Here is a 17,628-nt window from a genome sequence, read left to right as displayed (position 1 = left end):
GGAAGTCGCAAATAATGGTCGAAAAAATTCGGTTAACGGAACGGAGAAATGATCTGACACGCGAATTTATCCGGCGTCAGAAATTAAAGCGGACGTGGCCCAATTTTTCTCGCCCTCTCACGGCCTCGGCTCGAAAGAGGAGTTCGCCTTTAACAGCACGTGAGACAAAAATTTCAGCGAGCTCGTTTCTCATCCACGGCTGCGCCGACCAGCCGCTGCTTTTCTTTCGGTTCAGCCCGGCACGTAACAAACGATTCGCGGTGTGTCGACTTTCAGCTGAATTTTCCTCTTATTACCATCGCACCGTCGTGTATATTTAACATTTGCGTAACACGGCATCTCATGTACGTCGAAAGAGGCAACATTTGAGTTGGCAACTGTTGAAATCGATAGTGCGATAAAGGAGTCCAATTAAAGGGAATTATAATTTTCAAATCAATTTTTAACCCTTTTGTTTTTAATACAATTAGAGTTAAACACGGGGAATATATTAATTTCGAGATATATTAATTGTTATTAATTTAGTCGAAATGACGCACGTAAAAGAACAAAGAAACGGAATTAATTTAAATACAGACTAAATACTCGATAATTCTTATTTTTATATATTTAATAAATTTCCCACATAAATAGAAAGATATCTTTTAGATTTACAAAAAATATCTTTCCACGTCTTGAGATGTCTTGCACTTTTTCGAAAAATTTTGAAACTTTTTAGTGATTTAAAAAACATTTTACGTAACATTTTAAAATATCACTCGGATATATCTAAAGATGTCTTGGCAAATCCCTTAAAATATCTTTTGAGATGTCTTTCAGACGTCTATAAATATCTTTTAGTTCTACAAAGTTATTTTCGATAAAATCTTTACTTTTTAGATATCTTTTAGACAACTTCTAGACATCAATCTTCGAAAAATATCTTAAAAATATCATTAATAAAATATCGTTAAGATATCTACAAGACTTCGATATTTTTTAACATTGTCAAATACAGCGCCAAACATACCCAAACATTTCCCTAAAAAAACACCTTGACTTTATTTATTTCCTCGCAAGATACACTGTCTATAGACTAAAATAATTGCCATGCAGCCTATTATGAATTATTACAAGGCTCATTTAAATTAATTTGTTTTACTCTATTTTTTAATTATAGTGTGAATTGACATTCTATGATCATGGAATTGATTCATCGAATTTTTCTATACACAAGAATTCATATAATAATTACATGGTAACATTTTTTTTCTAAGTAATTGAACACAAACTCTCAGGACAAAGAATTTCCAATATTTCTAACCAAGTGCCATGATTAACTTAAATTACAACAAAAGATACTTAGTCTCTTTATCAATTTTATCAATTTGTTACAATTATATCATCAATATTTTTTAAAGGACTATCTTATATTATATAACATGCATATACCATAAAATACGTAACACATTTTACGTAATGTGACATTTAACATATTACTATCGATTGCCTGACCTTTACAAACTTTAAAATTTAATAATCAATATATATTGATATATTTGTACATATTATTTTCATAATAAACAGTGAAATTACGTGTAATAATTTGTGAAAATTGTTATAAAATACATATTATATATTGTTATAAATGTTTCTTATATAAATAAATATGTTAATCATATTATTAACATTATATAATTTTGATTGAAAATATATAATTATATATGAATCTACACAAGCCGTATAGGATTATGCATATATTATCAGACAATAATAAAAGCTTAATAAAAGCTATATTAATATAAATTACATTAATAAAATAAACTATTATAAAGACAAATCTCATCAAAGTAATAACTCGACATAATATTTTTTGCAGAAACGCAATTAGATTTAGTATCTTGTTACATCAATATACATATTTCATAAAAATTCCAGCGAAGTTCTTTCCCGTTCAATTTCTGCTAATACCCCTGCATTTTAAGATCACTTAACGGTCATCGCATTGAGAACAGTGTAGAATTATTTGCTTCCATTATTCCCACAAAGAGAAGGCTGGACCTCATGAACCAGCCTCGATTCCTAACGCTAGAAATTGCTCTTCATTAAACTGTTCCAATCGTGTTTGTTGCAGGTGTCACTCGAGAACATTATCCAGCACCCGCCGTTGGCGCCCATGAGTACCGGAGACATCCCCAACAGTCTGGGGCTACGATTGGAAGCCGAACCTCGGCATTTCATGAGCGGCGGACTGGTCAAGATCAAATGCATCGCCGAGGTCGGCTCGCGCGTGTACGACATCGAGCGTAAGGTGATGAAGGCATATGTGAACAACGAGAGGCTCAGCGCCGGCGATATGCACGGGGCTGCACGCAGCATCCGCGCCGATTTCCTCGCTCCGCTGCTGACGGCGATCCTCGCGCTCATTCTGCTCACAACGTGACCTATCGGCCTCCTCGCGTGAGTCGGCCTCCACAAATGGGAATTACGTTGTGGCGCGCGCTCCAGAAACGCGCGACAGGTTCAGTGTCAGTTGTCCGATCCTTAAATATAAAGTTAGACTTAGCGATTAAGCGACGGTAAGCGATTAATCAGCCGATCAGCTCGCTCTCGGTCCAATCACGCTTTCATCTCCAGCGGTGCGCTGCTGTCGTATTTGCTCGTCGGTGGATTGTGTAAGAGGCAACATAAAGAAACACGTGAAAAAGTCTCGTTGAGATAAGACGATCGTAGGGATTATAAAGGATTAATTTTTGTTAATTCTATTTCGTTCTATGTATGATTTAAATATTGGGTTGGAACAAAAATTCATAGCGGCACAAATATGTAGTTAAATAAATCTATGTACAAATATCTAAACGTTTGTCTTTGAACTTCACTTAAAAAAAAAAAAAGAAACTAACTTTTGTTCCAATCCAGTATACACGTGTGCTTTATATGAAGAGAGGAGGGATCGTTTGAAAATCAATTACTGCGGTAATTTTGGTAGGAAATACTTGGACGAACGTATCTTCGTATATTTTAAGTGACTCTTTTAGATCAGTATACCATGTCAGAGTACTTGGTTAGAAAGTTTCCCCGTAATTTTCATGGAGTAACTTTCACCTTTCCCCTTTTCTCTTTCTCTCTCTTTCTCTTTCTCTCTCTCTATCTCTATTCGATTTCTCCTTATCATATTTAACTCTCAATCTTTTTAACGAGTTCCAGATCCGGAAGACTCTTTAAAGTTCAATTGCGACTCGCAGTCATTAACTTTACATTGAAGTTTCAAGATTTTACTGCTAATAGTAAATGTCACGAGCCAGATATCCCGATCGCAAAATTGCCGAATAACAATAACATTAAATTGACGATTTTTAAACTTGCGTTCTCTCGAACTTATTACGAGATCTCAAAATGCACCGGCGAGACGTTGAAAGAAAATTTAGAAAGTCAATTCGGAAAGTCGTATGCTTAATCCGCGCCTGACTGTATTTTCGTATAATAAAGTCCGTTCTATTTTACACCCCGACAATTACCGTCGTGGGGTTTAGACAGAACTAGCCGTACTTCATACAGCATGTCGTACCGCGGAGATATAAATTCTGGGCGCAGCGCGTGCAAATTCCGTTTTACGACACGCGTGAGATTAACTACCGAAACGCGTATAAGTCACTACACCGCCGCACGGCGAAACGCGAATTACGTATGAATCGATAAATGGATTTGCCGTGCCGGCATCAACAAAACGAGATTAATAATTCGGGTATCTCACATTGCAAAATTGCATATGCGCGGTCGCACGAATAATAATTGTATTGAAAAGGGGTTGCTTCTCCGTTACAGGATCGCGTAAAAGTTTAAACTCGTCATTATTTCTACAAAAACAATTTATATTGTCGTTGGTGCAAACATAAATAATGACTAAATAACATCGAAAATCCAACCCAAAGCGATGCATTCACCTCGTCGTAATGAAAACATATAGTGTTGAATTCAAAATTAGTACATCAATATTTTATTAACGGCGCCGCGCGTTCGCTCGGCGGAAATTTCCAATTAACAATTCAGTTTTCATATTTTCCCGAATTCTTTTGTCAAGCGTAATCGATGACGCGGCATTCTATCCGCGGATAGCGTTATTTTCGCGCGTCATTATTGTTTCATCGTAAAATTGCATAGAATTTTCCGATGACGGCACACAATTCGGCAAATGTATATCTGGCGATCTTTGGACGCGTCACGTACGAACGTCGGACAAATCCGACGGATTTTCACTCCGCCGATTGCAGGCGCGGCTGTTTCACGTGTTTCACTGCCGACGACAAAGGGCGTTTGGTCACGAGAAGCGAGCGCACGGACGTACGCGAGCGCGAAGAAAAGGAGTAAAATTCTGAGAGAAAGGATTGCCGCGAGAGGCAGTCCATTCGACCTGCCTCTCCGGAGAAGACGCTGTAAAAAGAGACGAGCAAGCGTGACAGGAAAGTAAGAGAGTGCGCGTGAGAGCAAGTGCAAGACGGAGAAAGTGAAACGAAGTTCGTGCAAGCCGCAACGAGAGGAAAAAAAAAATATTACGGGGCAAGCAGGGAGAAACGTTGTGTGTGACCGGAGCGAAAACGCGAAGTTTGACTTCAAGAATGAAAGTAGGTGTGATATTATAGTGTTTAAGGTGCGACTCGCCGGTCTTCCAAAGTGGCCATCTCCATCCCCTTGATTCTTCGCCTTGAAAGTTAACTACGAAAGTTCCCTGTCGTTCAATGACTTTTCTTAAACCGAACCCGCGATACTATATTTACGATATTTACGAATTCTGAGATGAGTACACTTTCGCTTCATTCGAAACTTTAAATAATGAGATGAGTCGAGGTTGCACGCGTACAGCGTCAACATTTTTCAGAAACGTCTTGGAGATATTTCAACTGAAAAAAAAAGAAATATTTCAGAGGTGTCTCTGGGATAGTAGAATGTCCGCAATTCTTGCACTTGAAGCTTTGCAGAAATATTGCTGAAAGGTCACTGAAAACAATCTGAAATCTTTCTGAAATATCGCTAATCATAATCTTCTGAATAAAATAAAAATTTAAACATTTAATTTTGAAAAACTTTAAATTTAAAGCACTTCAGAAACGATATTTAAACTTATTATTAATATTCAGAGAATCACACGTATTAGAAAGTTACAATAAAAATTATATCTAAAATACAATTAGTGCGTTTATTTATTATTTGCAATTTGATTAACATAACAAATGTAAATATGATTTCTGAAATATATAGTAATTAAGAAGAATGCATAACGTGCACAAGAAAATGATATTTGGCTCGCGTAACGTTCTTGTACCGCTACTACTCAGCTACATGAGCTACTTGGGAAATTTTTGCTCTTCCAGTCGGCGAAAGCAACGAGCAAAACTACATGGGGATATTAGCATGCTCGAGCAGAAAATTTGAAAATTTGAAAAAACCCAATTTGAAAATCTGCTGCATGTGATAGATTTCTATTGCAACGTTTCGTATCACAAGATATCAGAAACATTTCTGTTACAACATTTCATGCAACATTTTTCAGGAGCGCTGTATATGAAACTTGAAAGGTTGAAAGCTCTTTGCAACAATCGGTGCTGTATGGGGGTTTCGCTTCATTCGCAGATTATTGAATTGATTCCATTCGCGGACGGGAGAAATTTGTCGCTCGGTGCGACACGCGAAGTGTCGCAAATTTACCGAAGATGGCCAACTTTCGAGGAAGGCGGGTGACTAAGAGATGTAAATGAAAGCGTGCTTTAGTGAAAACGGAGAGGGTGAACGCGACTGGCCTCGCTGCACATATCACATCACCGACACACACGTTAACGTGTGCTTAACACACACGCACACACACGTAATACACGACACCACCCACACACGTATGTACGTCAGCGCGCGCATGAGCGCACGTATGTCTGGATTAAGAGATGGAAGGAGCAGCCGACCCCCGCAGGGTGCGCAGGATGCACATATATCACGAGACGGTTTCCTTTTGATCGCTATCGCTCATCGACCCGAGCGTTATTTATTGCCCGTAATAATTTACGAGTTCGCGAGAGGGACACGCTCTGCAACGCGCATAAACGTCGCTTCCGATATTCGGCGATATTCGGCCGAATCTTTGTGCCTGTACGCGTAACAATCGCGTGGATCCATTCGCGGAAAAATTATGGCGCGCGTATTCAAAGGGGATTCCCGCGAAGTGCCAAAAACATTCTCTTCCACGTATCATTTCTCCCCCTTCCCCCCGCCCCCCCGATTGGACATATTTATTCGCGCGACGGAGAGAATCGTCGGAAATGATAGTAAACGACCATTTATCGTATCTATTACTGCCTATCTGTTTTAGATAATAAAATCCTTGAGATTTAGCCCCGTTAAACATTAACGTTTAATTATAAAAGAATTGTAAACAATAAGGCGAAACCAAATATCCAATGCACTTCCGTGGTTCGAGTAAACATACGCACGCGTGTGTGCGTTGCTCAAAAATACAGTATTTCTTCTATTCTCTGACACTTAATGGACGCTCGATTTTATGGGGCTATAAAGTTTTGGCAGTGCCAAAAGTTCGCGGAGAATAGAGTCTTCTTTTAGGCGAGTCGGGCAAGATATGGATTTATCACGCGGCTCTTCGATAAAGATAAATCGGAACGATTCGAGCTTGCAATAATAAAAGCTGTTCATCCCGGAACGTTTTGGATTGACGCGTCTCTCAATTAAAACGTCGTTTCACAGCCGTTATTGCATTTTGCGAAATTATTATTTTTCGCAATTTAGACATCGCAGAGAAAATTCAAACACAGTTAATTTCTCTACAATTGTGCAATTTGTGTTATCGTGCATTATTTCGCGCGCGATTTATACATATCAGAGCGAATATCAGGTGCTATTATCGCGCGAGAGGGACTCATTTTCCTAATTACATAATTTAATTGAAAATGTTATTTCCTTCCCGATAAAATATTAATACCGTCTTGCCACCCCCTCGCACCCTTCCAAACGCGACCACGCGTGTGCACGTGCACATTAATCCTTACTTCGCGAACGCATAATAATTCAAGCGTAATATTTTCAGAATGATATTCGAATCACGTCGGAATTATACGATATCGTTTCGATAATATCGCGAACGTTACGTTCCCCATCGAAAGTTCCTGTATTTGCTTAACGTTATTGGTGTCGCGGAACGCAGCTGGTCCCAGGTGAGCGCCTAAACCGACAGCGGTAGGAATTTTCCTCGCCGCGGCTTTCGATCGATCGATATCCCAATTTTACGGCCCGTCGAGTCGCGAAAGCCGGGGGCAGGTTCGAGGATCTTCTTTGGCACCGGCTAGATCCTTCGCGTTACCCAGAAAGACTTAAATGGATTTCTAGCGGAAACTTAGACGCGGTAAACGATTCCCGTTTCGCGACGACGGAAGCTACTCCCTTCGAAATTTCCGTGCGAGAATTTCTGTGTTTCTTGGTCGGGAAGAAAAACCGCGCCACTTCCTGGGTATATTATTCGCGTGTAAGACTCAAGTGTACAATTTTGACAAATAATGTTAAGGTTTCTTAAAAGGAATTATATAATTTCACGTTGCGAATGACTTGAATTTATTCAAAAAATAAAAAAGATTCAATTGTGAACTAGTTTTTCTAAAAGTCTGTGCTGTCTAAAAGAAAACTAATATGGAGCAGGAGGAACTGGAAGATTTATCTGCGACAGTATTTTGATAGCGCCGGTCGATATTTCAATTTTTCAGTCTGCCGAGTACCAAAATTCGGAGACGCGCGAGACTTCAACTGGAGAATGTTCTCGAGATCCCGCTTGGATCTCGCAAATTTGCGTCTCGTCGCGAAATCCTTTACTGGATTTCACAAGGAAACTTTATCCCACTCTACGTGCGCGAGTCGTATGAATCTTATTTTTACGGATGTAAGCAAAGCCCAAAACAATATATCCCGGAATATTTACGATCCACTTCCATCTTCCTTCCTTGTCATTAATTAAATATGAACTCACGCCAAATTCGAATCACGAGAAGGAAGAAGACTTGGATATCTCTACGTATTTTTAACCCTTTTAAATTCTTCGATTCAAAGTGTTGAAGAATTAAAGAATAGCTAAGATACGCCGTTATTATACATAAAATAATCTCTGTCAGGAAAACTTAAACCTTAGCCATCCAAGTAGACACTTCTACGATAATTATTCGATACGTACGTATATCAAAGTAGTTCGTAAGAATCTTACGATAATAACGTATATACAAGTATGCGTTGAAGTTGTTATCGATTCACGCGTATACACGGAAACATATTTCAAGAGGAGAAAAATTACTCTCTAAATCGCACGGGCCAAAAGTTACGTACTTTAAAATCAATCTTTAGAAGGAACAAGAGAATAAATTCAAAGCCATTTTTTATCGCGAGTACGCGCGAATTTACATATGCCCGCGCACGTCGTCCGGGTTAACGTAGTCGTAAACATTCCTTCTGTTCGCCGAACTCCAAGTGTGTCAGCGAATCCGATAAAATCGCGGATCGAACAGCAAAGCGGAGTCTCTTTGTACGGGCACGATCGATATCTCGATTTTATGGAACGACGAGCGCATCGAGAGCGCCCCGCGAAAAAGGTATCGTACTCGAAACGCGTTCTCCACTTTGCACGTTTTGCCGATTTCTTTCGTTACTCCGCCGCACACGAATACGAGGGCCGCGTATATGGCGGCGGAAAAGCGACCACGACCTCAAAAAGTCGCGGGAAAAAACGCGCTCGTACGTTTCTGCAGCTTCGCGCATTCTCGCGTGACTCCCAGATCGCGCGATCGACCGGGACGCGTTCATCGTACATACGCGTCCGTGGCTCGTCGTAACGGGCGAAGCTTTCATCCGGACACCCTGCGGACGCGCCACGCACAATGTGGCGATAATCACGCGCGCACGCTCACTCACACAGGTATATACATAGCACACACGAAACGTACGCTGCCGGTCTACGAGAGCGTTAGATAGGAAATAAAGGGTCCCACCCCTCCCCTCCCCCATCCTCCCATTAGCGTTTACGGAGTTTAACATGTAAATCGATAAAGTATTAATTTAATTAATTCAAGTGTTAATCCCCCTGTAATTATAGAAGAGAGCGGCCCTCGCGAGCCACGATCGAATCTCGTTAGTACGTGTAGCGTATTCAGAAGGTACTCGTTCGGTGCAATCGTGGATCGCGAAGGCTCGCGCCAGCACCTGAAGGGAAGGTTCACCCGGGATTACGTTCGAGTTGGATTAAACTTTCCTGAGCACTCGAGATCCCCAATTATATCTCTCCATTGCGTTAAGAATTGTCAGTTTTCCGAAGAAGCTCGGCGACCTAATAAAACGAATTAACGTCTCTATCTACTTTCTCCCAGATAGTCGAAATTACATCAATTTGCACTAATTTGTTCCGGTAAAGTTCGATCCGACGGTGTTTTGGTCGACCGTGTAGAATCACGGGTCGACCCCTCCCCCCCTCTCCACCCCCCTGTAAGAAAAACGGAGTTATGTAAAATCCGTCAAGGAAATGTAATCGAACGGAGTATTGGCGGCGAACGGGGATCCAACGCGAACGAATCCACCTTCCACTCGTCGCATTTCGTATTTTCGAATTCACGGATGCACTATTGCGATTTGTGGTAACTCAAATAAAAATTGTGCTAGCGACACTGTAGCGGTAAACGTGATCACGATGAAAGATTAAAGTAATACTACTTAAGGCACTCACATGTACTTATGCGAGGTGTCCCGTCGCTCCGTCGGTCTCTGCCGAATTTAGAGCGTGTCCTTTGGCAGCAAAAATTAAGAGGCTTTTAATTATATCAGAAATTGATTTTAATTAAATCTCTAATAGATATTCCTTTTACTCCGTGACTTCGTTGCTAGTTACGAATGTTAATTTTAATTAATATTAATAATTAAATCCGATTAACATTAATGTATAATACTAATTGCAGAGTATTGAACACTTTACACTGAAAACTTGAATAATCCTGCGAGATGTGTCCGTAGTCAAGGAATAGGACGGACAGATCGAAGCTCATATTAATGCAGAGCGTAGTGTTTATTAAGGAATGATGATAGCGACGGGACACTTCGCGTATACAAACGTATACACATAAAAGGAGCGAATCCGCGACGCGGAGTACTCGATTAATTATTTCGATTAAGCGCAGACTGCGATTAGCATAATTGACCATACACCATGGCGTGAGCGTGGAAGGTGAGAGCGATAAATACTCTTCGTGCAATGTAAGTATAGATAATGTAAGGACCCCCGAGGGAGAGAGAGAGAGAGAGAGAGAGAGAAAAGCCGACCGCGTGTGCACACATATACACGCGGGCACTATGCGTGCGGTACGCACGTCGGCGCGCGGCGTGCCTGCGAGGCGGTTGGAGCTTTAAAGTGCAATGCACAGAATCGCGTGAACGTTTACGTACGTTTATGTAAGTAATACTAATTGTAAGATAAATATATTGAGAAAGAGAAAAAGAGAGATTCAAAGATTATATATATATAAATATAAAAAAAATATAGATATATACATATATATATAAATATATATTATTATATATTGCAATAATTGCCACTGTAAGTTGTCGGAGTGTTTCACGCGTACATATATATATATATATATATTATATATATATCATTGGATATATTTTATAGGTTAGACCATACGTTTTTGCTAAACCGGCGAATCGAACGACGAAGTTATTACGACAGCGCACAGCTTATCGATTATCTTACGATTATTGGGAGGGATTACGTTTTCTTTCTTTTGTTTTTCTTTAGCTTCTCTCCTCGGCACAATCACCTACTGTACTGTGTTTACTGTGATATGTATTATTTGTCGACGTTCATACGATTTATATCCGTATATGTTTCTCCCCGGATGTGAATTTACGGATTCATTTGCTCGTCTATATAGATTCACCTAGATTTATGTCACGTCGAAATAGCTGTGATTTACCGATTGATTTGTGATCCTTATTCTCTTAGGGAGATTACTATGATATAGCGTACTAAATAAATTGGACGAATTAAACACGACTTCGAATATCATAAATGTATCGATATCTCACACTTCTTTTCTCCTTATCCACGATCTCGCTGTACTTCGCACTGCAGCTTCTCCGTCGGGACATAACTCTTTACTTCTCAACGTAATTGTAAATACAAAATGTAAATTCTCCCGGTCGTGCTTCCTTACTTTTATGCCCTAGTTCGCAGGAGCTCGTCTTGAGAATGGAAAAATACACAAAAAAATTAATCGCACCTTGTGAGAACTTCTGCTTCAATTATTATTGAGTAGAATAACTAGTTTTATTCAAGTGCTAACGTCGATATTGGATTAAAATCTCTGCGAGATTCGCTACTCGGTGGCGGCGAAAACCGCCGTTAAACAGGACCGAAACCAATAAACTAGAATTCACATGTGAGCACATGGACGTGATGGTGTTAGCAAACTCGAATGTGGTCTCCAGTTACCGTGACATTAAGTAAAAAGAGCTCCTTTTACGATACGATGGGATTTCTCCTCGATGCCCCGCGTTACGCTCCAATATTTGTCGGGATAATAATTTGATAATACACAGAGTAACTGGTATTAAAAAGAGAAAGCGATGCGAGAGAGGGAAAAATTGACGCACTCGGAGCGACGCGTTTGTTTGCATTAATAATATATAAATTAAATAAAAATTGAATATATATATATATACGGTTTCTGTGGCAAGATATTCTACAAAGTCCAAAATAATGAAAATGTGGAATTACCTTTATATATGAGTATTTTTTTTTTTTAGATGTAAAGTACTGCGAAAATTAATTATTTGTTAAACGCAAATGAAAGCAGAAGAACCTGAGCATGCGATCACGAAAATCGGATTAAAGTTCTTCAGGATTATTCGAGGATTAAAATGGCTTTAAATTTACGTTGCACGGTGAATAAATTGTCTCAACTTATCGCGAACGTTTTCGTACGTATCTTCACTACATGCCACTTGCGTATGCGCACTTATATTGCCGCTGCACGGTAGCGCAAGAAACCGAAATGCGCTACTTGGGCAAAACGCAGAATGCCGCCTCGAGCGGTCGTAAAAACGGCGAACGTGACTGGGGCATAACATGTGCGCGCGCGACCAAGATTACGGGAAGAAAACGGAAGTGGATTCGGTATAATGCGGGTTGGCGCAGGCGTTCCTCGGTGTATGCACATTATTTTTGTGCGGGGTATCCGCGAAAGGATGTGCATTTGCATGCAATTCAGCGCACACACGTATGATCGTCTACGTGCGAAGAACCAGCACTCGCATCCGAGATGCACGGTTTACACGTATGCAATGCATACGATAAATGCCCTCCCTTATATACACGTACACATATGAAATACTGCAGATGCACCGGGTGTCGTCTCAACAAGACGACGCAAAAAAAATATCAGCTGTTTCGGTAACGAAAGCATCACTGAAATAATCACTGAACGATGCAAATTAATTAATTTTCAGTATATTTCATTTTCCAGTGATAAAAATAGTCTTAGCGTTGCGTACAATCCTTCTAAATTTTTATCGAAGATTCTTCAATTAAAAGTGATTAATCAGATATGCGTGAAAAAAATATTTTAAAATCGAGAGCGGGTCAATAACGTTATCTTGGCAACCTCCACACAACGTAACCGTTGTTTGCCTTCTCTCGATTTTAATTGTGTTACATATTTCACGGTTATACAAATATAAAATATTTCTATTTTTCTACATATTCAGTATTTTTTACAACGCAATATTTTGTACAATTTCCAGGTGCAGTTTGCATTGCAAAAAAAAAAAAACAAAATCCGATCGCGATATCAATTGCGAATACGCCCAAGACAAATTTTTATCGTTCATAGTACGATGCCATACCGGAATTTAAAGTATTCCGTGGTACATTATCGGTGATGACATTAAAGGCGGATATCACCGGAAACTCGAGGCGCGCGATATTCGATATGTCTGAAAGCATAACACCATTTTAAATTGCCGCTGCCATTTGCGAATAGCTAAGCTTCTCAATGCTTTCTTTGTATAATTTATTAAAAAAGTTTTCTAGGAAATATTAAACAAACTGCGACCATTACTTTCTTTAAAATGTAATAATTAATTTTAAGCTGAATATCAATACATTGACTTCTCAAATATTATTAACAACATATATGCTCATTAAACATAAATTAAAATAATAAATTGATTTTTCCATATCACGGCAAATAAGGTTTAATGAAAAAAAAAGTCGAATCGAACAGCTATGAAATGAACCGTAAAATGTGTTTCAAGATAGCCTCTTATTCGGCTAACGCAACGTTGATCGTATCATAACAGGAAATAATGCGATGGTGTTTGACAAGTTGTTGCGGACGTGAAAATGGTATAAATTTTAAATATCGCCGCGCGCCACGTCCGACGGCAACGACGACGTGCGGAAATAAAAGGGTCGAAACGGAAGAACAACAGAGAATCGCAAACTTCAACGATACGGCAGAATGCGCAAACTGCGGCAAACTTGTCAGTTGAGTAAAAGCACGAAAAAGTCTCTCTGTACCTTAAACTCGCCGAGCGAGTAAAAAGGCCCTGCGTTCGCCGTACGAACGAAACTTGGAATTTTAAGGGCAAACCCCCGTGGAGATTTGCATAACCGGATAAGCGTTTCGCGCACGTTTCGGTCGGGCCAGGGTTTCGGTAGGGACTTTGCGCGTAAAAATACGTCTCGCTCCGAGTTTATCGAGCCGTGTAAAAACCTATACCGGATCAAGCCTAATATTTATATATCGTTTATTGATTCTCGAGACTATTGCGTCACGACGCTAGGCGATATTGGTGATGTCTATAAGACAGAAGAAATGAATCCACGGGAAAGTAAGACTTTGATTAAACAATTTGCGGATTTTTCCTGTAATTTACGATGCAATTGCCGTGCTTCGATATCGAGGTAAGAAGTAATAAATGACGATAGCGATGCATTACGTTCGTGGAACGCACATTGCGCGGATACGGCGGGCAAGTAAGAAAGATGGATGTTTCGACTAATGAGACGTAACAAGTACGACCGGATAACAACAAGTGAAATTGGCCGCAACGATATGTACGCGGGTTTTGTATATCGAGCGCCGATTTTACGTCATACATTACGCGTTCGCGACAGCGGGGGAGATTAATGACCGAGATCTGCCACGAACAATCGTTTCTTTGGATGAAATTGGGAGCATCATGCGCTTCATCCAAGACAATCGTTCTTTGTTCATAGATAAATAAAATTGAAACGGTTTTGACTGAAAGAGAACGGCCATTAATGGCAAACACATTCGTGGGAAATTACAAAAATAAATACAAAATTTTGTCACAGAGAGAAAATTACAAACTCCACAGGTAAGAACCAATGACGTTCGCCGTTCGATGAGCAAGTCTACATTTCAAAAACAATCGAAGAAAATGTGTTGCAACCTTTTAGCTCACGACTGTACATACGTGCAAACGGTGCATCGTGAGAACTATGCGAAAATATTCCGCGACTTCTTTCAAAAATAAATTCTCTTGTAAGAAACACTGAAAACATAATTTTGTTCCCGTAAGCGAAATTTGACCTAACCAAAATGTTTGGTTCTTGGTATTTAATTCCTGCTGCAAAAATATTTTTTTTTGCTTTTAAAGAAAAATATATTTACGACTATATTTTAGTATTGAAAAAAGGATTTAATAACTATTACCAAATTTGATAAGATTTGATAATTATTAAATCTGAAAAAGAAATTAAAAAATAATTTATAAAAAGAAATAATTCGATAACAGATTATACTGAATTCATAACTTGTATTTGCAAATTATAATAAAATATATAGCTTTATAAAAAAGATACTATGAGAAAATTTTTTAAATTATATATTTTTATAACTTTATAAAATAAGATCAAGTTATGATCATATACATATATTTTTTGTTTTTCATATTTGTGTGCTAATCACTAACTTTCTTTAGTGTGAGATCTTTCTCGAGCTTAAGAATCGTGATTGTATTTGAACAAATCAATCTGAATTGATATAGTTGTATTACAGTTGCATTTTAAAGAAATACATTACTTTTCAAATTGGGGCAATTTATAAATGTTTTTTTTTGGAAAATATATGCTATTTGAGTTTTATTTTACAAAAATTAAAGATATTATTATTTGTAATTTAGAATACAAAAGTTTTTTATTCAAGAAAGACGTATACACTTGGCGTCTTTTTCTCACCGTTTTTAAAAGGGTAATTTTGTTCAGTTTATTTAATCTGCGGTGCCAGCGCAGCACGGTGGTATAGCATTAGAAATTCCGTGCGTTATTCGCACGTCGACGTGATTAGGGTTGTTTCGCTATGCGTTTCCTCGTGGCCGCGCGGTCAGCGTGCGTTTCGCCGCACCTCTACAAACCACGTAATAAATAACAACCTCGGAACGTTAAACAATTTGCGATTCGTGCTTTACAGCTATACAAATGGAATATTCGAATGCAACCATCACCAGACAGCTGACACTTTGGTTACTCCGATTATTTGTAAAATTTTTTAAACGAATGTGTTTAAAGAATAATGATCTTTAAAAAATATTTACGTAAGAAAATAAGATTCGTTTACAAGCGATCGTTAAATAATAACTTTGAACTCATTACTAATCTAATTAACGCATTGCCCAATTGTAAATTAATGAAACGACGAAATCTTTCTCGACCCTGTACATTTTCTGTATAAATATTAAAATTAAGACTCACAATTTTCGGCGCGTGTTGCTGCTGCATCTCCAAAACATGCATTCTCCATGAAGCCAGGCTTCACTAGTCGCATCGTGCACGTTCACGTCCCAAAGCGGAAAAAAGTTTACGACGAAGCAAATACTGTATGGTCCCCTTGGGTTAATAATTCAAGATACAATCCGTGTAATCGCAACCCGAAAGCAATAACGTAAAGCTATATAATGTTAAATAAAACGTATGTATTGTAACGATTGTAACGATTTTCGTAACTTGCGCTAGCAAACCAATTTAATCGTAAAGTTTCAATACTTTACGTAATTTTGCTTGTATTATATGATCTCTTGGTATTTTTTAATATTCGTTTAATTCAAGCGCGTGGAAAGCGATTGATTGGACACAAGAGAACGATGTAAAATTGTTACTTTGATGTATCAAGTATCCGTGTTATTATTTTTAACATGAATATTCTTGGCGTTGCTAACTCAAATCGATGAATCTTGAGTTTCATAAGTCAACGGCCGAACTTGCCGAAACTTATTCACGATAACGTATTACAGGGTTGTTGCATAAGTTCGCTCGGTCTTTCTACTTTTGTTTCAATGAATCATACATTTGAATTGCATTGAAAGAAAAGTAAAAAGACCGAACGAACTTATATAACAATCCAAGATTAAGAGAGAAATAATTTATGTAAAGCAGACATTTTAAAGTATGAAAGTGCAATATTTATTTACTATATGATTATTAAATAACAAGGATCGATAATTTTAAAATATTAAATGTAAAATAGATTTTACACAGAAAGGAAAATTAATAAATTCTAATAAATATGTATTCAAAATTCGATTAATAATAAGCAAATATTTACTAAATGTAAATATATATTTATTTAGTACTAGAACCACAAATTTAAGCATCATTTATTATAGAATATATGTTTAAGTAAATATATCGTAAATAAATATTTCATTAATAAATACTATTTGAATAAATACTTATTAATATTTAGAAATTCTTTCTGTCAGTGTAAAAACTTATTTAACATCTAAAATAAGAAATAGACCATAAAAAATTATTTAAAATAATAAATATTAAAAGCTATTTTATTTCAGTATATTTTAAAGACATATTTTAAATACCACCAATCTCTGTCAAATTGCAAACAGCATGTACAATCGCCTTTACAAGAAAAAGCACAGGTTATTAAGTTAACAACGTAAAATTATCTGATATCTGAAGAAAGGTTTTTGCTACTGCTACACTTAAATGAATTTACGAGTAATAATTGCTTCAAAGTTGTGAATTTTTCAATCGCAATTAAATATTTCAATAAAACAATTTCTTGAAAAATACGTAACACTCCGCCCGCTGTAATTTATGTACATTTAATCTAAAACACAATTTCTGTTGTATCGAATTACTATTAGTCTGCGTGTCCATTAATGCTGTCACGGCTTTTATTCCCCGTTCGCTTATCGTGTAATTCCAGTGACGCGTTACACGAAATACGAAATATTTGACGACGGCGGCGAGCCGAGCAATAACGATAGCGCGACATGCAAATCTCCTGATTTCACCGGGGTGGCGCAATTGAACTTTTCCGCGGCGGGTCCCGCGGCCGTGTCATTTAACAACGAATTAGCGCCGCGGTATGGGGGATTTGTCGGGTGTATTTGATAGCGTCACGCGAGATTAAACGATGCTGGCAAACACCTGGGATTATTTGTCCCGGAGAATATTGGATACGTGCCAGCTTTTTTGCGCGCGGTAGGCCCCCCCTCAGGTTCTTATTATCAAGATATCCGCGATACGGCAAATCGGCTCGAAGAGCAGGCGGCTTTTTACCGCAGCTAACGAATTTTCCC

The 17,628-nt window shown here is 38.3% G+C and overlaps 2 protein-coding genes across 3 annotated transcripts in view; one reads left to right on the top strand and one right to left on the bottom strand.

Moving 5' to 3' along the window:
* Positions 1-11,072, top strand: part of LOC105195292 — a 264,833-nt gene extending 253,761 nt beyond the window's left edge. For both annotated transcript variants that reach the window (XM_026131018.2, XM_011160664.3), the window contains exon 5: positions 2,114-11,072. In XM_026131018.2, the coding sequence (XP_025986803.2) occupies positions 2,114-2,422 (309 nt within the window). In that variant the 3' untranslated portion in view covers positions 2,423-11,072. The remainder of the gene's footprint in view (positions 1-2,113) is intronic.
* LOC105195378 overlaps positions 1-17,628 on the bottom strand; it is a 115,105-nt gene that overhangs the window by 59,462 nt on the left and 38,015 nt on the right. The window lies entirely within an intron of this gene.

This window comes from Solenopsis invicta, chromosome 5, assembly GCF_016802725.1.
Source record: "Solenopsis invicta isolate M01_SB chromosome 5, UNIL_Sinv_3.0, whole genome shotgun sequence".
NCBI classification, from domain to species: Eukaryota; Metazoa; Arthropoda; class Insecta; order Hymenoptera; family Formicidae; genus Solenopsis; species Solenopsis invicta.
Note: the sequence above shows the minus strand (reverse complement) of the source record. Positions and strands in the feature narration are given on the sequence as shown.